The sequence below is a fragment of the Thunnus albacares genome, chromosome 20 (genome assembly GCF_914725855.1).
Source record: "Thunnus albacares chromosome 20, fThuAlb1.1, whole genome shotgun sequence".
In the NCBI taxonomy this organism is placed as follows: Eukaryota; Metazoa; Chordata; class Actinopteri; order Scombriformes; family Scombridae; genus Thunnus; species Thunnus albacares.
The window spans coordinates 10,483,568-10,504,503 of NC_058125.1; the positions used below are offsets into that span (position 1 = coordinate 10,483,568).

Below are 20,936 nucleotides of genomic sequence, written 5' to 3' on the forward strand. Positions count from 1 at the left end.
TGCGTTTGTTTGAATGCTGCCTTGTCAAACTTTTCCATTTTTGCACTGCGGGTGGAGTGCAGACTCACGACCAAAAAACTCAAATTAATTGAGCAGCAGTGCTAGCTGCCCACTTCTGTTATTCTGCTGATGGTGAGGAAGTAAGATGCCACGGAATATCTTGTTATTCAAATGTGTTCAAATGAGCTCAGCAGGACAAAATGTCAACTGAGCTGTAAGTAGTTCACTCAAATATAACTCTCTAAATTTGGGGGGTTTGACAAATGTGACAAATCGAATCCGTTGATGAGAATGTGGAAGTAAATACACCAAACACTAAAATCAAATTCATCACCATGAAAGAACATGAAAAACAAATGTCTAAGCAGCATTAATGTTTCAAAAGAAATTGGCAAAGCCACACAAGTAAAGCTGTTAAGGCTGCTACAGCTAAAAACACAGTAGGAAACCTGCGGTAGCATGGTGGCAAGACAAAAAACAACCAAGTCTCGCCAAACAACAAAGGTGTCGAGTGCTGATTATTCAACGCTGTCCAGCTTTGAGGTGAGAATAAGAAGTGTCATTGCACAGGAACAACTGTGCATAAACAACACATTTTAACTTCACTGAAGTTTCCATGTGTCGAGACGAGTTAAGAAAAAAAAACACAACACCGAAAAAAAAAAACACAGGAGTCCCATTCTAGACAGAGGGAGAGGCAGCGGGTTCGGCAGCTACCACGACCTACCGCACACAGAGTGTGAATCATTAAAGGCATGTGTTCCACATCAACTGCTGGGGCTGCTTCCCAACCCACTTATGAGACTGGATCTAAATTATGATGGGGAAGGGGGGGTTAAATACCGCTTTACGTGGAGATGAAAATCCCAAACCTGCTAACTCAGTGACAGAGTGAGCGAGAGAGAGGGAGAGAAAATGGAAAACGATTGCATGCAAGTACTGAATGTACCTTCTGCCAGATCACAAAATAAAACAGCCATGAGTAAATGAAGCAGCTAATGGAATAATTACATGATTTCCAAAAAGTGTGACGTTTCATTATGAACAGATGAAGTGAATAAGGTTTTATGTCCTCTAAACAACTAAAAGGAAAGCCAAACTGAATCGAAAACTGACCTACTTTAATTCCTACATGGTTTTCTGGCTGCCTTCACCGGTTTCTAACCTCACAAAAGCTAAGACAACACAGTGGGATAACTTTCCCCAAGAAAACAAATCAAAGGATGAGGAAAGACAAAAGAGGAGAGAGAAATTCAGAGTCGTATGCATATAAAACCAAGTGCCAGCCTTGGTCTTGTCCATCAGGCCACCAATGTGCCAAACTGGTTGCCAGCCTGGGAGTGCCTGCCAGACCACTTGTCATCCCCAGTTACGACACATGGACATCTTCTGTGGGTGTGAATATGTGTTTGTGCTCAAAAAAAAAAAACACACGCCCTCTCTGGCGTGGGCATCCAATGAAGTAGGCGATTTGTGGAGGGAGTCAGCATTATTCTGGGTATTGGCTATTACTGTATTTGCTTTTGGTTGGAGGATGGTATGGGGGAGGTATTATCTAGGGGAAGAGATCACCTTGCCCCAGGTCCGGGAAGGGACAGAAAGGACACGACAGGATGGTACAGGACAAGACGTGAAGGGAAAGGACAGGAGAGGAGGACACAACTTGGTACAAAATAAAACGGGACAGGACAGAAGGAGCATCAGTCTGAGGGGGCTACGATTCAGCTCCTCTCTGTCAGTCATTAGTGCAGCACAATTCTGGCAAAACGGGATGAAATGAAATGAAGAGAAATGACAGAACGAAATGAATAGTACATTATTATTATTTCTTGCAGTCGATACAAGGGAGACAAATCAGGCCCGATAAATCACTCCAGTGATGGTTCAAGTTCTTCTCTAGCCAGTTGTTAATGACGAATGGCTGTTTCTATTTGGTCTTTGTCGCTTTAACATGATGAAGCAAAGCTCCCTGCTGCCAGCTCCAGCTCTGATGCAACAGATCCAGGATTAGACTTGATCCTACCACTGGCGGCATGCAGACCACAAGATACAGCACCTCCACTAAACGGTACAGCGTGTATATATATGTGTGTGTGTGAAAATGATTCGACAGGTTTGAAAAGACGCTCCGCTGCGCAGAAACAGTGACCTTTACAGTGGCAGTGAAAAGCAGAACATATGACATGGGGGGGGGGGGGGGGGGGGGGGAGACACAGACAAAAGACTCAATCTTGAGCTACACATTCAATGTGACCGCAAAACCAATATGGCAGTCACATGACGAGGAACAATGCTATGCTAGAGAGCAAGATGGTGTTTGGTACCCACAGACACAAGTGTGTAGAAGTCCAATTATCCAGAGTTGACAGGAGCGACAAATTCGGGCTTACCCCAAAAACGTCAATCTCCCTGTCCTTGGCCAAGGAAATCTCCCCTTGAATCGATTGCAGCTCCTAAGCTCTGAGGAGAGAGGAAGAAAGAGAGAAAAAGATATTTGAAACCAAGAGCTTTGTGGTCCTTATCCACGTGCTGCAGACTCAGTGACTCCCTAGCCTCTCTGGCGCAGAACTGCTTCACTACACGAAAACTCTTACACTCTTTTTCCTTCCTTCGCTCTCATACTCCCTGTAATCTCCCCGCCCTTTTCCAATAGATTGGACTTTCTCACTCGCTACATTTGTGCCCCAGACATCATGTGAAAAGTGGAGTAAAACAGTGCTTTTGTGGTGTGTGAATTACCTAGGGCCTAGGCAGGCACAGTAGTGCTTATGGCCACAACTCAATTACAGCAATGTGAATCAGGTGGCGGCCTAGAAATCCCCTTAGCCTGATGCACAAATAGGGACACAGAGGCGCCTTCATTGCCAAGACAGAGACAAATCTAAAGTGGCGTGTCATCACTTCATAGAAGGACAGCTAGGCCGATGCTGTACAGATGAATGGCTGCCGCAGACGTGGATCTAGCAACACTGGTTTGGAGCGAATATGTGAACAATGCCCTTTTGTTTCGGCATGTTGCTAAAATACCCAGCGTTTACCAATACGTCTGGTTGCAGATCTAAATTGAAAGAGTCACATGTCACTTAGGAAGCCTGATAAACGCCACCTTTGTGAGGCAGAGAGCATGGAAAATGTTCCGCGGGATTGTTTTTAACCAAAAACAACGGGATGAAAATTACAGGATGGTGGTTTGCACATGTTAAAAGGCACTTAGTTGGATTTCACAGATCCAACAGAAATGCCAAAGCTGCACAATCATGGTCAATAATATTTGAATAGAAAATTGGTGTGTGTCAAAAGCACTGAAAGGCAGTGAGGTTACCCTGTCTTTCTCTTAGAGGAGAAAACAGAGCATCTCTTTTTTAGCATATCCTGGCTACAGGATCCCTCGGTTCCTATAAAAACGTAAAACTGCGGACCAGGCCAGCGTTTTCCAAAAGCATGTTCAAGAGAAACCAATGACATTTGAAACTGTGGTGTGTTTGGGTTTATTTCACTTCACTTGTCGCAGTGAGTAAGAAAGTTTCTATACTTCAGTTAACAAAGAAAGCAGCAGGACAGAGCTCTCCTGACAGCCATGGTAATGATGGCTCTTTAGAAGGGTCATGATACCACTACAAAAAAAAAATCCCCTCCCTCCAGGCCAGAGTAGTGCCATTTTACAAGCAGCAAATGAATTTCACACTAATTTGTTATCACAAGCTCCTGCGGACAGTCGGACAGCAGAGATATAAATATAGCATTTTGACAAAAATAAAGCATTCATCTTTACTACAAAGACTGTTTTATTTGGGCATCACACACTTCCAACTGGCCACTGTACAATCCTCAATTCAGTGCTAATGAGGAATCACATATCAAAGTTCACATGAAGTGTTTAGAGGATGAATGCAACAAGCTTTGCTACGGTTTCTGTGCTAGCAAATGTCGCTCACATGCATCGGCTATAAGCTCACCTTCCTGCTAAATGTGTATAACAAAGAAGCAGAGAAAATTCAAAGACACATGACTGCCAAGTGGTGATTATGAGTCATTTGAATCCTAAAATTAACTCTAGACTTTTGCATTACAGACATATGTAAGATTTGTATTGTCTAATACCACAAAACTCATTCACATACGGGCGCGAAAATACATTACGAACACTTTGTTTATATGCAGTCAAATGCATTAGGCCTGCAACAAATACTACTTGCTATTGCAAGGTGTTCTGTCCTCCCCATTTTAATAAAATATACTTTATAATGCAACATAATGCAGCACAACACCACAACTTTGAATCAACACCCTTGATAGCGATAACAGACATTCAACATTATAAGATTTGTGTTGCTGGGCTCCTGTTTGCATTGGTCTGTATGGCTTTCATTACATGTCCGCCCAATGTGACTCATCAGTTCCTCAAAAATCTCATCTTCCATCAAAACCTTGCTGAAGTTTATCCATCACTGACAAATGTTTCTAAAAGCCAATAAAGTGATGTCCCTGTATTAGGTTACACTATGCCTTTAAGTGGGATTTGAAAGATGTATAATAATACTCACTTCAGAGGCAAGTTATGGCTTTACATCAAATCCTACCTTTCATTCAGTGAAAGCATGGCTTTGTTACGTTGCTTCGCATGTGACAGTTCTACTTGGTAATAAGTTGCTGGTTGTTACACCAGCTGAGAACACTTTAATGTGTCCCTCTGGTATCCATTACAACCTGACAATCAGCCAATCAGCTGGACTGTGCCCAGGCCCTGTATGACTCCTCATCTCATTTCCTGTCTCACTGTACACCCTCGCTTCCTGTTTGTGGATCTGAAGGGTGTTTAAATGGAGTGTTTTTACTGGTCCACTTGACCAAGAACAGCCTAATTTAGAGAAAGAGCAGGTAGGATGAAATGAGGACATTTATGCGCATGTACAAAAGTGTGTGGATTGGGCTCGCATGTGTTGGCCTCGGAGCGTATACGCTGATTAAAGTGGACAGGAGTAGCCTGGGGTAATCACGTCTTTATCCTTGCTAAGGGGTGAAAGCAACTCACTACAGACACTCACCTATAATACACACACAGGAAAAGGGGCCCTTGCTGTTGGAGCCTTGCCAGACAAGTCCATCTGCTTACGAAATGGGACCCAATTTAAAGCACCTAGAAGGCCTTGATTGCCGAGGGGCACTTGTTCTCACCAAACGGAGAGGGTCACCTGGTCCTCGGCCCAGCATCGGCATCTGGGACTGGATTCTTCACTCTTGGAGTGAAATCATCCATCGGTCCTGGGACATTCAGTGACTCGTTGCGACAGCAGTAGCCCTCCACTGCCGATCAGTAAAAATGTGTAAAGAACTGATTGCGTGCACCAGCGGTCTCCAAGTGCGTGGTTACTTGGGAATGGCAGCCCTGCAGCGAGAGTCATGAGCTCACATTCAAACAGACACAATGTGTTGTTTTAACTCGCTTGGTTCTATAAAATTCCAGTGGCCGTGTGCTCGCGCACAGACACACACACACACACACACAATATAAACCCCTCTCCTTGAAGCACTGACTCTCAGCGGTGGAAACCCCCTTCAGTCACACATAGATCACATAACCTCTCTTGACATCGGAGGACAGCACTCCCAATGGAAAGATGCAGATTCACACACGCTGAGTGCCGGCCAAGGCTCCAGACTGCCATTGTCCTTCAGAGTCATCCAAACAAAACAATGAAGAGGGTCACGCAAGGCCCCCTGTGGAATGGTAAATAACCAGAGAGAGGGAGAGACAGAGAGGAAGAGACAGAGAGAGAGAGAGAGGGGAAGTGAGAGGGAGATTGAGAGAGACTAATCCACTGTGACAATGTTATATGGCACACCAAGTGCAAAATATGATCATCTGGGGGCAGGTGAATTCCACTAATGTTCAATCATTCACAAAGAATCCAGCATTGCTTGAATGGAAAATGTGTCAGATCCATGAGGAACAGAGTAAAAACACCTATGCAAAGAAGTATGTCAATTATCTCACCTCTAGGTATAAGAAACTACAATTACTATAACACATGGTAGAAACACATCCATTCAGCTTTGAGATGTGAAGCGATATTTAATGTTCTGTAGTAGAATAACAGCAATTTACATTTCCTGAAGTCAAACAGTAGACATCTAGGTGAGTGTTGCTTTTGTTAGAGTCATGCACAGGCAGAAAAGGGGGTAAAAATCCAAATAATATCAAAGGCTTAGTTTGTGGTGATGTTAATCTTTCATTAGTGCTGAGTGACCCTTATTATAAAACCATCTTTGTTGTCATTATTCATCTGGCATAAAACGCTAGCCTGTTAATTCAGACTCAGGATGTTGACAATAGGCGGTCTACAAAGGGCTTGGAAGGGACAGTCCCCCTCCCAATTGGTCTTTCATATGCTAATGAGGGAACTGTTTTGGGTTTACTGGCCTGGTTGGAAATGATTTAGGGCGACACCGGTGCTCTGAGCCTTTATGTTTAGGCTGGCCGCGGGGGCTCATATATCACCCTGATCATTAATCAATTAGCGTCTCCTAGCCACCTGTCGGACACATCGGCACACAAAACATTCCTGCCCTTGGGCAGTTGCTAGACGATGATCATCAGTAGCACCACTATTACCTTCCAACCCCTCGACAGCCCCCCCGTCCCCCCTCCTCCTCTTTATGGTAATAACCTGATGGATTACATAATCACACCCAAACACTGCCCGCAACGACAAACGCTCCTCGCCAAGAGAAGCAAATGTGAGTGGAAACTGCCATGGTGGGTTTTTTTTATGGGTCTCCCCCTCCCAACTCAATTGAACAGCAAGTTTTTTTTTCTTTAACATACATTTGCCCTCCGCTGTCACAAACAGAAAAGACGGGGCAGAGAGAGGAATTGATGCCGACCTTGAAGGAGAATCAATAAGCTGACGGCTATTCAAAAGTGCTGAATGCACACCAACGCTGTGTCCTCCATTGTTTTAAATGCAACTGCCTCCAGTGGGGTATTGATGGTTGTTTTGTATTGATGACGTGTCACAGTAGCCAAATACACGTGAGATGGAAAGGTCCAAAGTCTCACGTCTTAGTGACAGTAGAATATGTCCAGAAAAGTGATTTTGTTTAGACTAAATGAACTGACTGCTGACTTGCAGTAAGTCCGCTAGAAACTAGACAGCTGAAACACACGGTGGCTTTTCTAAGTGTTCATTCCTCACACATTCAGCTTCGATCACAAACGCCCAGGATTGAAGTTTATGAGTGTTATGGAAAACGGAAGGAGAAAGAGTGAGGGAGGTAGGGAGGGGGAGACGGTGAGAGGTGAAAAAAAAAAGTTGTGCTAAATCTTTCATGGTCTGGGGTTGTTTGAAAACTCCATCAGGCTTTGTGATCTTGGTGGTGGAGCCACTTGAGACATTGTGCGGTGGGAATGATGGCGATTGAAAAATTCCTCCAAGATTTCCGTTTAACAACTGCCTTTTTGCCCAGCCGCCACAAATACCGTTTTTTTTTTTTTTTCTGGAGATTTGTATGCAAATTTTAACTCTCATGCAAAGGCCTGCACAGCCACTTAGACAATCTCTTTTTCACAGCCTTGCTTCCCTGACAATACCCAACTCCCTCCATCCCCCCCCCCATCCAACCCCCAAAAATCCTTCACATTTTTCACACTTTTTTGTTATTTGGAACTAATTCTTAAAAGCAGCTGAAGAGATAAGTGGAACTAAAATTAGAGCCTAATCCGCCAACCCTCAATGTGGGGACATGGAGAAAGTAGATTTGTCAAGCCTTGATTTAGCAGTATTCTTTCATTATAAAAGTAGCACTCTTCACGCAGCTTAGCAATACGAAATGGCTCAATCAGTCTCATGTGGAATACTTAGGTGGGAAGGGGGATGAGGATGGGGTAAAGGCCTATCTGTGAACCCAGAAAACTTGGCATCATACCGGTGCCATTATTGTGTTGCCAGTATTGTTCCTACCTGTGCTGCACTCTTCAACTCTGAGATTTCTCCCTTGAAAATGACATTCAGCATCCGACTCTTAGAGCTCCGAACAGATGTTTCACTGGGGACTGTAGAAAATGTGGGCCAGTGTGTAAAGTGTGTAACACTGGGCCAGGCACTGGAGGGACTGGAGTTTGTTTTTGGTTTTGTTTTATTTTTTGCTTTTTTCGTCTTTCAAATCCAACCAGCTAAGCCAGCTACTGACATTATCAGGTGGATTTTCAAAAGAACAAAAGCTCATCTGTAATTCTTTACACTGCTAGTGGGGGAAAAAAAGTAGAACAGAAACCCTATCCAGAACAGCTATTCTGTGTGAGAGGGTGTGCGTACACACTCGCAGCCCCCTGTCCTTGCTATTTCATCCAAATTAATTTCTTCCAGAAGATTATTTCCCCGATAATCTCACACATTCTTCTATTTACTTATCTCTTCAGCAAAGTCCTAAAACTAGCTGTGATATTAAAAGTGCAGAGGTCAAAACTAGAGCTGAGAACACAGAAAGGAGAGCATATCTGCTCTGGCTCTCTGTATCTAATCATATTCACAACATGCATTCATTTCAAAGGCCTCATAATAGATATTTTTGGAAAAGATAAATCGGTAAAGGGGGGAAAAAAAAAATCTCACACTTGACTGCAAACAAGGAAAGTGCATAGTTACGTTGCCTGGTATCTGTTGGTGGACAAAATATTGCTTGAACAAGATAAAGGCTATCCACAGGGTACAGAGAGAAGACAGCGGGAAGGAGGAGGGTGATGGGCGAGAGGGCAAAGGCTTGACCTCTCGGGGTCAATAGGTGATTAGTAACATTTATCATACCTACACAAGCTGCTAAATGAGAAGCCAGGCAGCTTCTCTCTGAAGATTTCAGACACATTTCGATGTCAAAGTCTAAATGAAGGCTGAGCCCACTACTGGCAACCAGATGCCCTGTGTTTATGACAGAGACAAATATTGGAATCCCTAAGTGGAAAAACATGCCATGCTGGCACACAGCGGCAGCAGCGAAACGTTAAATCATTTTGACGATTTAATGAGCACGGCCTGGATCAGATCAGAAGTTTAAATACCTGCCAATGCCAATATAAAAGCTTGTATTTCATGCTTCATGTGAGAGGCTAAAAAATAAGTCTCATTCGATAGGGAAACAATGGTTGGAGGATGAGGGGGCTGCGGTTGTGGTTGAGGGGGAGGCGAGCTGCTCTGTCTTACCCCTGATGAAAGCCATGCAAGGTATCCGAACACAGGCAATCCATGGAGCCACAGCTCAGCCGCACTGACATTCACATGGAGGAAATGACAAAGAAGCAATTGAGTGCCGGGACCAGATCTGGCATGGACTCGTCAGAAAACACCCCACCCCCAGGGGACTGTCCGACAGTGACTCTCTGAAGAGGCACGGCAGCTCGGCATTGTTTTAGTGCTCTGGACAAGTGGACCAGAGTTTGAGTGGGTATCCTGGGCCGGAGGCCAACTCGGAATGAAAACACGCTGTTGTCCAGGAGGACAATTAGGACACACTCACGCAACAAACATTCATCAAAGTGGGGATGACAGTTACTTTCACAAATAAAACAAACATAGCCCTCTTGTTAGCAATTTCATAACTTGTGCATGGGCAGAAAACCTACAATGATGCCACTTGAAGTGAAATGGACAAACAAAACACAAATTAGAGATGGCATCCCATTTTCATAGCCCACACATCCAACACATAAAATTTATGGTTTTCAGTTGCAAATACAAGCTCCCAAGAGCCTCAGCATTTTCTCCAATCAGGGCCAACGTGCTGCATATTTAAAACAAAGTATAGTTTAGACAGTCACAATGCCGTGAAAATCTCTTTCCAGGCGTTTGGACAGGAGGCATCTAGATCACCCAATTTTTGTAACTTTCTGCAAATGACAATCTGACAGTCGAGCCACTTTCTATTTTGATTTTAATAAAATAAATCATAATGGAATAATGACAAATACACTCCCAGGAATGATCAACAAGAACACTTAAAGCTGAACTGAAGCGAGCAAATTAATCCCACAGCCTCATAGCAAAAGGGTGAGTAAAACAAGACTGTACAATAACAAGCAAAAACAATACTCGTTGTCACGTATAAACATATATAAATACATGTGTAAATAAAAATAAATAATAAATTTACTTCTACAACAATTTCACCCATCTGTCAACCACTCGACAGTGCTCACTCAGTGCTCGTATGCAGCAACAATGCACACCTGTTTTCACTTTATAATTGAACAAGCAAATGACCTGCAAAAACACTACAAGCTGATCAAACATCATACATCCTATTATCACCACTGTAACGCTATTGTTTGGTAAAGTTGAGTGATAAATCAACTGAATGGCAAAACAAAGGCCTGGACTCATTGATTTGACAATCTAGACAACCCAATAATGTTGTGGAGCAGGACTTAAGTCAAAAAGGAGAAGAGGCAGCCTTTTCACATGTGCACAGGTGCGACAATGGGCAGAGCTCCAAATGCTCTGCAAACCTTTCTTCCCATTTTTCACATTCCTACTTCGACCGCTGCCGTGTTCGCTGCTGAACCGCACCGATCGCCTCTGTGCGGGGAGCGGTGGTAGAGACAGCGTGGTTTTAGAAGAGAGATAAAGAGCAATGAGAGTAATGTTAATCACAATTAAGGTCTGAGCAGTTTGGGGTTTTTTTTGGTGGGAGGAAAAGCCCAGGTGGAACCAATACCATTAACGATGGCTCGGTTCCATTTAGGTGTCCCAGAAAACCATAACAGTGAGGAATAATGCGTAACACCAAGTCCCTGGAACTGGCAGAACTAAATGGGATACAGCCATTATTAATTAGGATTATTTAGATTAATTAGATTATTAATTAGACCAGTGCATTTAATGCTATGATGTATCAAACTGTCTGCAGTGAGAAAGGTCTATATCAGAAATGACAGATATGTGCTGATACACACATACATTCACAGTGGCACAGCTTCTATTCAACAGACAATACCAGTTATATTTTCTGTAGCCTGTTTATTGATCTCTTATACCAACAATTGCTATATAATGTGTTGCTGGGGTCTGATGGAGGTGTTTATGTAAAAACAGCATGCTTATGAAGGCCATACAGGAATGTCTTTGTATATATAATTTCCTCCTCGATATCTCTGTTTATGAGGTTGCACAATGCAATCTTTGAGACAAGTCCATATCACACGTAGCCTTTGAATAAGCCACAGACCCATCTGTTGAGGCCAGTGTTTGCTGCAGGGACTTATGTAAGCTACTAGAAATGTGTCACAAGTTAACAGTACAAACGACTTAAGTTTCTTTGGTACTTTCACACTAATACTGTTGATGTTATTTTGTTTATAACAACCACATACTGCAGTGTTTGGGTTTTCCTTCCTCTATGTTTTACATAATATCTACTAAAGACTACTCAATTGATAAACTCATTAGTATTAATAAGCATAGCTACTGATTTAAGAAGCAAATCAGTAATAACACTCATTGAGTTTACAGTTATCAGTGCAGTTATTGATGTAGCACTTCTCCAACAGGCTCATCCATTCTCTTTCATTTTTTGTTACAATAAAAATCACAGCTTGTGATTGCGGCAAGCTTAAACTAGGTGTGTCTCAATCTGATCTGCAGGATGGGGATTGAGGCCATTAAAGCATTTTTAATGGATTATATAAAGCTTAATCTCTTTTCGATCCTTTGTTTAACATAATCCGTTGGGCTCCTTTAAGCGCTGGAACTTATTTCTTAACACACAGCATTGCGTTGCAAGTGAGTGAACTACAAGGCAGCATGAACAAGTTAACAGTAGCCAGCCCTTTCAATTAATGTTTTCCACACAGACGGCCAGCGCCCCGAGCAAAAACTGCTTTGGGTTAAGAAAAGGTTGCCTCGCCTCTATTCGGGGCCAGTCTGCAGGTGGACCACGCCTCTGAAGTGCTACTCTTGGCTGAAAACTGTATTGGAACTTCGGTGTCTTGTTCATTTTGTGGATGAGGAGAGAATGTCTAGATCCTGTCCAAACCATCCTCCCACAGGAGATACACACTTTTCTTCTCCATGGATACCATAAAAAACAATACAGGCCACAAACTATCATAGGAAAATATGAAAGGAAACCAGTGATGCAAGGCGTGTCTTCTTAATACAAAGTTATTCAGCCTCGTTTATTCACTCTATTATGTAAGAAACAAATATCACACAGTCTTTAAGAAGATATTTGATATTAAATGAGATCTGGTGGCCAACAAACTTGATTAGGACATCCCTACCTACAAGTGTGGATGAAAAAACAAACCAAAATGTGAATTGGCAATGGGTACCAAGTTGAGTAGGCAGTGACTAAGAAAACTAGGACTGGATGATGTGTACAAATGAGAGGTTCTGCAGAAATCACCCTGGAACACGGAGCAGAGCGGTGCAGAGAAGCCTCCTGGAACACAGTCAACACATTTCACACACGCAGGGCCTGGAAACAACACGCTTGGGGCTTCCACCTTCATTTAGATGAAAATGGACCTCCTCGAGAGGAAATAAAGCCATTTTTAACACCCCCTCTCGCTACGAGTCGGCCTCCCGTAATGTGCCCAGTCAATGGACTGTGGGTCTATTCAACTGCAGGCAGCCCACAGCACAGCAATAAATAATGTAGGGCAGCTCACATGAAACCCTAATCACCATTGTGCTGTCACCCAACAGAGAAGATTGCTTGTTTAATTTACAGCGCTGCATCTGTCTCAGTTCTGCCCAATTTAGTTTCACAATTTCAATGGGCAAGTACTCCAGGTATTTATCAATATGCTTTTCTCCCAATGCCATGAATCAATAAAAATGTAATGTTCATGTATCTAAGTCTGTGTGAGTGTGTGTGTGTGTGTGTGTGTGTGTGTGCATGTGTGTTTTGGGTGATGGTGTGTACGTCAGCCATGAAGAACAAACAAGAAAGCTGCAGCTTGTGAAACAACAAAGGCTGACTGAGAAGAAGCCATCAACACTCAATAACCACAGCTCATTATTGGCCATATACAACGTACTTCATTACATTACTATTCCATTAGCATGCAGACATTTGCATATTCCAGTCACCTCTTTGCAGAGGCTGTTGATCATAAATGGCAGCCATATGCTGCCTGGTGCGCCATATTACAGAATTATTACTGCGACACAAAAAGCCAAGAAAAATGGAAATTATGTTGACATGAAATGAAGTACAAAACCAATCAAAGGATCCTCCATTATTGATAGTGTCTCTCAGTTTCACAGACTGAACGGGTATCATTTACACCCACGAGTTATGCTTTCTTGCTGACAAACATCTGCAGGCGGATGCCTAGTTTGCTCAGTGCATTTCTTGGATTCTTTCCTCATAAATACATGTATAGGCTATGCAGTGCATTTATGGATAAACTACCAACACAACAAGAACAATTTATCTAGTTTCCATAGGAACAAATCATGGACGATAAATTAGTGCATTATAAATCTGCACATACAGTAAGTACATATAACTGGCCTGTAATCATCTTTTGTTGCACTGCTTTTGGGGGTAATTTTGACTTGCCGTCCACAACTCCAGCTGTAAGCACAGGAATCCAGTCATCTAACAGGCTCTGTAGTGCAACATTTCAGTATGACAGTGATTTGGTGTGATGGCTCTTCACTGAGTCTGGCTGCACTGTGATGACAGCCCATGGAGACAGAATAAGTAGCAGCAGCTCACTAGCTACGTCGACTTGGCGGGCACAAGCCATGGCAGCGGAGCAGCACGATAATGATGCTATGAGCTGAACCACTTACGAAGCGCTAGCTGTTGGAGCTAGCAGCAGCAAGAGTGGTATCATCTTTGTTCAGGACCATTATCTCTCCGCCGTGGTGTTCGCTTCACACTGATAAATGTGGCCAAGCAACTTGAGCTAATGTGCAAGCAGCTGCAACCGCAGCAGCTGGGTAATACACTGTCAACTGCCATGTACGCCCACACAGGAGGCACAATAGAGCGGATTTGTTCCACTGAAATCAGTGTGGAGATGCTTTGGTTTGTGTAGTGCTTTGAAACTGGACATGGCCACTGCACAGGAGACTCACATGTAATGTTCTCTTAAGACCACGAGGACTGACACAGGATCTGTCAAGTGTCTTCATTAGGAAGATGAAGTTTGTTATGATGAAGAGCAGTCCAGCCAATAAGGAACCACTAAAGCGTTATTAGATCCTTGTTGTTATCTGGAGCCATCCAGTGTGGCAATCTATTACTCAGTACCTGAGCAATCCTTTTGTAATATTCTATTGTCTAAGTCTCAAATAACCTCAAAAAAAGATAAGGACTAAAATTATACCAATGTCAACAGAGTAAAAATGAAAACCAACCTAAAATCATTACAGTATCATAACTGACTACACACACACACACTTGGCACTGAGCAGCACTGCTATTATCTAGGAGTGCTTAAGGACAGATTGGCGAGTCAGACATCTGTGCAAGTGACACCGGCTATCTGGCTAGCTGTCTGACTCATGGCAGCAGTGGGTTAACTTGGCAGCTCAGCTGTACAGTGCAGCTCTAAAAGGAATATTAACAGCATGTCCCTCAGTGCAGACTGCGAGAGAGCAACAGGAAAAAGGAGGACGGACAGAAAAGGAGAGATGGAGAAAAGGCAAGGAGCAAAGGGGTGGGTGTGCGAATCCAATTTCCAGTGACAGTGTGCTCAGGATCACTGTTTCAGTGAAAGAACATATCATCTGTCAAAGTTAATGGCAGTGTCCTGGGGAAAATGAAGGGAAATAGAATGGAGACCATTCATTAAGAAGGTGGGGGATGGGGGTGTGTCAAAGCCACCGGTCTGCCCCACTGTCTCCCTGGGAAAATAAATATATACACAGGCCATTATTTGTGCATTTACGAGGTGGCAGTGCAGCCACGATCAAGGGCTGGTTCTCATGCTACAGAGATAATATTAGCCTCTTCAGGCATCTGCGGGCTCGAGTGGAGAGCTATCACAGGGAATGAAGAGGTCGGCCCTGGCTGTCTGTTAGGACGGCTGGCAGGCTAGCTAACAGGCCAGGCCAGCCTGTCTCTCACTCAGAGCTGTGGATGTACTCAGTGGAAGCAATTGATACCATTGTTTTATGGAGAGGAGGGTGGAGGGGGATTAAGAACCAACAATAGGGCTCTTTCACTGGAAATGTCAGCCGTCACGCTGGGGGACTGTCCGACTGGGCAGAGACACTTTCGTAAAAAGCCAAGGTACAAAATGACTGTGGAAAATAGTATGAAACCCTGTGATGGCGGCAATGAAATGCTGCGACATGGGCCAGAACGCTCACATGCCAAATGGTAGAAATGCATCTCAAACATGGGACAACAGTCTATGGGAAACATTACAACACAGATCATGTGAGACCATGTCAAACAGAAACACAAGGTTTTCTATTTATAATACCGTTTTGTGTGATCTGTTTGTATTTTTAGAAAAGAAGCAGTACAACAACTCTGCTGATAAATATGTCAATGATTTCAAGGTCTTCCAATCAATAACCAGGATAATAGCTTATATGGGTCTTTAGCTCAGCCTCATTAGGAAAAAAAGGAGACAAACGTGGCCTGATTCTTCAGGCAAATTAATGCAGTGAGGAACCTAAAATATCACAACCGATGATCCATTCTGGGACATTTTATCATGAGACTACACAATGGAGAGATACAAAGTTCTTTCTCTGAGTGCTTTGATAACCCTTGGACCTCTTTGAAAATCTCACTCTGAAGGTTTGAGGTGAATACAAACAGCGAGTTGAAGTGCGGTACCCTGCCGCTTTAAGGCTGGGATGAAACCAAGTTATTCTACCACTCTGACCTAATTGCTCTCTCGCTCTCCCGACATGAACACTGGGAGCTGTGCACTCTGACACGTAAAGATTATTTAATACCATCAAAGCCATAAAAAGAGGAATAAAAGGAGGCAGTGTGAAAGACGGGGGGGGGTGGTGGGGGGGAGTTAACCCTTGCGCGGCCGGCATGGCCAGGCGGGCCAGTGAGCAATGTAGAAAGCGGCGGAAAAGGGAATCAGTATGCACAAGCAGGTCTGTTTGAACCGCCGCCGGCCAACGCGAGTGGAGCTCCCACATCCCAACATCACAGCGGCTCCACTCCCCCTCCAAAAAAAAAAATCCCACTCGGCTTCAGCTACACTCTCCTGGTATAGGCTCCCACCCTTCTTCTCTCCTGCTTTTCCCACACTCGCCCCAGTCCCTAAGGCATATGACTACGTCATTGGGCACCACAGCCAAACCACTGTAATATCCCAATTTATTTCTACTTATTCTGACAGAGTTGGGGCCTGTTTCATTTAGGTCAAGACTTGGTTTTATTAGTGTAAAGATACACTGCTTGGTTCCATTGGACTCCATATGTAGCTTCATATATTTATGTAAATGAAGTAACAGTTTCTCTATTCAGATGTTTTGCTGACAAATGGAACTATTCTTAATGCCAACATCAGCAAATTGGAAACCGACACATGTAAACATCAAAGCTAATTCTAAAAACCCAGCCCATTGTTTTTTCCTATTTAGGGCGAGGGAACCTCTGCAGTGTGATTTTCACTTTATGCACTTCTCACTCCAGACACAGAGCTACTCGCACTGAAAGTCTGACAGCGTGTGGGTGGGACTGGCCAGAGGTGTTTACCGTTAAGCGAGCGCTGGGTGACATCTCCAGGGTGCCCTGCCGTTGTGGGGAGCATGTCTCATCTGTCAGTGTGTGATGAGTTTGCGCTGCACAGCCACAGCCTCGTGAGTCAGCCTGGCTCCTCAACAACAGGGGAGCGAGCTGCTGTGGCGGGACTGTGTGTAGACCACTACAGACCAAATTTAAGCAAACCAAACCACTTGACACACCCAGGGCTTTTTCAGGGAAAGCTAGACCCGATGCCAAATTTTGCCTTAGGGTATATCTCTAACATCTCGTCTAAAAATGTTTTCTTTTCCCTTTTAATGAGCAAAGCTTGCTAAATCTGCACTTTCACCATCTACTTTTGGTGGTTTACGTGTTGCCGAGGACGCTATCTTGTGTCTGAGATCAAGACTATTTGCATGATTCAATGATATGGTGACCTATTGAGCAGTACAGTTGACACCATCTATAACACCTGGTATTAATACGAGGAAGGAACATTTGCCATCTAGCTTGCCATTCAACGTGAAAATAGGTCACCCGTTATTTAAAAATTCAACCTATGAAGTTGATTCTGGTTTTATAAACAAATATGTCTCCAAATGTGACCAATTCTACTTTTTTTTTCACCTGTTAAAGTCATTTATTCCACAAGTGATGAGGGAAAATAAAAACTGTCAACAAACATGATAAAGAAACCTGACAAGAGCTAGGAGCTACTGACTCACTACTACTGTATTTGTGAAGAACAAAGAAGAAAAAAAATTCCCTTCTAGTGTCACTCACACTTGACTTTACAATCTGCAGAGGAAGGAGAGGGACGTGGTGAGGGAGTGGGGGGATGTGAGCGGGCACAGTGAGTGTGCCACTGCCTCCACTGTGATGACACATTTAGTACCATGTGAAACTGAAGCGTGCAAGGCCTTCAACTGGCATTGTTCACACAAGTGGAGAAGCAACTTCCCGTTGATGCGTGTCAGAGAGGGTTTGACAGTATCACAGACAAATCTTGCCTTGTGCAAGATAACTGAACATTAACTGCATTTTTATGAACAAGTGCAACACTGTGCAATTTAATGTTTAGAAAAACACACACACACTTAAGCACAAGGTTGTTCACTTTTGAATTGGTGCAAGAAACTATTATTTATCTCATATCTGCTCTATAAGGAGGCAGCATGAAAAAATGTCTCTCTAGATGTCTGTCTAGATTTACTTCCTTTAATCATAATTGTCAGATAACTAGGGCTGCAATTAATAAATTATTTTCATTATCAATCAATCTGTGGATTATTTTCTTGATGGTTTGGTCTATAAAATTGTGAGAAACGCCTGTCACAATTCCCAGAACCAATCCATCTCCCCATCATAGAAGACACATTTGAGAAAACAAAGCCATAACTGATCATCAAAACAGTCGCCTATGATTACTTTTTTACTCAACTAATCAAGTCAATAACTAATGATGTCAGCTCTTCCTTAACTTTGAGACAATAACTATATTGTTAGAATTCAGTTAAGGGCATGACATGGGATCAGACATCACAAGATTCTGGCTAGACAGCAAATTAAAACGGTAAAAACAAACATCTAAAAGGTTCCTATCAAAATCTCTATCATATGTGACTGTTAAGCAGGCAGGTAAACAATCAGCATTTAGCCCTAGCCCTCCTAATTGTTGGAGATGGCACAACATTGACCTGTGAGTCACAAGAGAGGTGACAGGGCAGGAAAACTTGAGGGTTTTCCCGCCCTGTCACACATCTCACATCAAATTTCCCATTCAGTGACGTGACCTCTAATGTATCTTGCTCTGAATGTAACAGGTTGTCACAGGAAAGAGCATCATCTTTCCCCAAAAAATGAAACCTATCTGCACCGCCATGTCTGCTGCCAGTATCAGAGGAGAAGTGCAGGGTGGTGTCATTAAGACTGCAGTATCATAAACACAATTCAACAAATCATTCATCAAATGCATGAAGCACACACAGATCAAATTGCTCAAATAAAAAAAAAGGAACATCTAGGAATGACTTGTTACAGCAGTCATTAAATTGAGGTTAATAACCTCCATACGGACTGTAATCTGTGGTTTTACAAGACAACATTTTGCAACTGCAGGTTTTTGATGCTGCAGGGTATGTAACTCAAATGTTATAACACAGTCCTGACATTTAATTTGCAGAGATGTACACACCTCAAACTGCCACATTATCTTGACAGGGGTTAATCGGGGGTGTTAACAAATTGGGGGAGATAACTGTCAGCTTGTAGTGGTACTTTAAGGCTGTTTTTTTCTTTCTAAGACAGAGGAATGTATGTGTGTTTTGGGTCATCAAGTAGTCAGCTCAGTATTAGAGCACATCAAAAGGATGCAGGCTGTGGTTGCCCCTCATTGAGCTGTCTGTTTATCCATTTACAGCACACTGAGGAGAGGATCTGGGATCTGATATGATCGATATCCACAGCAGAGTACACTAAAACACTAGAGCAAAGTTAACCTCAAGCGTACAGGGGGAGCCCACAACGAAGCAATACTCACCAAACATTGCAAATGTGGGTGAAAAAAATACATATTTCTCCACATTCCAGTGTCCTGACGCTGCAAAAACAAACTAGCTCTTGTCGGGAGTGTGTGCTAAGACAAGACAGACAGCACGACATGTTTTTAACTCCACATATCCGCACTTTTCTAAAGTGGCAAGCTAGATGGGTTAGCAGGTTGGCTCTGCTAATTGACTCAAGGAAACTGTCAGCGCTGAAATACAGTAATGTCTTTACAAGCTAACTTAACACTGAACCGGGGAGCGTTAGCTTTGCATGCTAGCTGCCCTGACAACCGTCGTATCCACTGGATTTAACGTCGCTCGGATGGACACGTTATGATAGTTTCTTTTCCACAATGCCACCATGAAGTTAGATAGGAGTTTCGGACTGCATTTTATTCAGCCCCTTTCTCACAATGAACAGCATTAAAAAGAAAAACCTGTCATGACCGTGGCATTGCATGACGCATTCAAAATCCTCCAGGTGAAAGGGCGACAATTTTTATACCCGGTTAGCCTCCCTCAGGGGCTGAGAGGTGGACGCATGCTGTCAAATGTTGACAAGCCATTCAATGACAAGTGGATGGTAATACCTGGGACCTGTTGACTCCTCCTCCCCGGTCCCCTCGGGCTGCTGGTGGAAGTTCAGCCGCGCAGCTGTTTTTCTCCGCCGTGATATTCTTTTTCAAAGTTTTCTGCTGCCGACTCTCATTCTCCAGATAGTCGCTGGCTCTCGTTGCTGAGGGAAATTAGCTCCCCTCTCCTCCCCACCACCCGCCCGCCCGTCCCCGGCAAAAAAAAAAAATCGTAGGTAAAGAGGCGGCGAGCCGCTTTCACAGAGCAGGCAAGTTTGGCACGGCTATCGCAGAGGCAACCATTGCAGTCACCTTCTCTGGCTGTGAAAACCAACACCAGCTCTGACCCCGCCCCTTTCCTTTTAGGAGGGCCAGTCCCTCAAAAAGTGGATGATGTCCTGCTCTCTCCAGATGTGCTCACTGCTCTGCTGGAGTGATGAGAGGCAGCAAGACAGGTCGATTGCCCTTTTAGGTTTCCTTATTATGCCCCAATAAAATGCACTAACTCCCTTTTCGTTTCTCAGCCCAGGAGCTAAAGAAACAATTTCTCTCTTTCAAGTGAGGTTAGAGTCATTACTTGAGTGTGTGATTACACTATGTACCACAGTTTTTGTTGGTAGTTTTGGAAGTGAGTGTTACTTTCTAATTGCTTATGCCTAAAAAGTATGGAAAATGGCTATTATTCCTATCGAACTGTGCTTTTGTGGACAATGATATTTTGAAATGTTCCTATTTCCAGTGGGAAAATTTGCACATTCTCATTCACATAAAGTCAGAAAAAACAACATATGAATCAAAATTAACATGTATTCATACTAAAGTTATTTTTAAAAAAGTGACCACAAAAGATTTAAGAGGGAATAGTTTTTTTTCAAGATTTATGATCATACTGTAAATCACTTTCATGAATCAGCCCCCAAATATAGTCCTCCATCATCGTATCCAGTGATTCATATGTTGTTTTTTCTGACTTTATGTGAATGAAAATGTGCAAATTTGCCCGTTTTCCCATTTGGAAATAGGCACATTTCAATATATCACTGTCCTGGTCATGAAAGCAAAATCTGAAGGAAATAGTAGTTATTTTCTAAACTTTTTAGGCACAAGCAATTAGGAAATAACACTTACTACCCAGTAACAACAAACA

The 20,936-nt window shown here is 43.2% G+C and overlaps 1 protein-coding gene across 6 annotated transcripts in view; it reads right to left on the bottom strand.

Annotated features, from left to right (window-relative positions):
- The window catches only part of raraa (retinoic acid receptor, alpha a), a 150,260-nt gene extending 130,273 nt beyond the window's left edge, over nt 1-19,987 (bottom strand). For 2 of the 6 annotated variants that reach the window (XM_044337727.1, XM_044337724.1), the window contains exons 1-2: nt 19,808-19,987; nt 2,391-2,460 (exon numbers count right to left, since the gene is read on the bottom strand). Coding sequence is in view for 1 of the 6 variants with exons in the window: in XM_044337722.1 (XP_044193657.1) it covers nt 2,391-2,460; nt 19,211-19,217 (77 nt within the window). In the remaining 5 variants the exon portion in view is untranslated. Of the gene's footprint in view, nt 1-2,390; nt 2,461-19,210; nt 19,762-19,807 lie in introns of those variants that run through there. The other 4 variants (XM_044337728.1, XM_044337722.1, XM_044337726.1 and 1 more) reach the window with 4 other exon arrangements.
- Between the last annotated feature and the right edge of the window lie 949 nt (nt 19,988-20,936).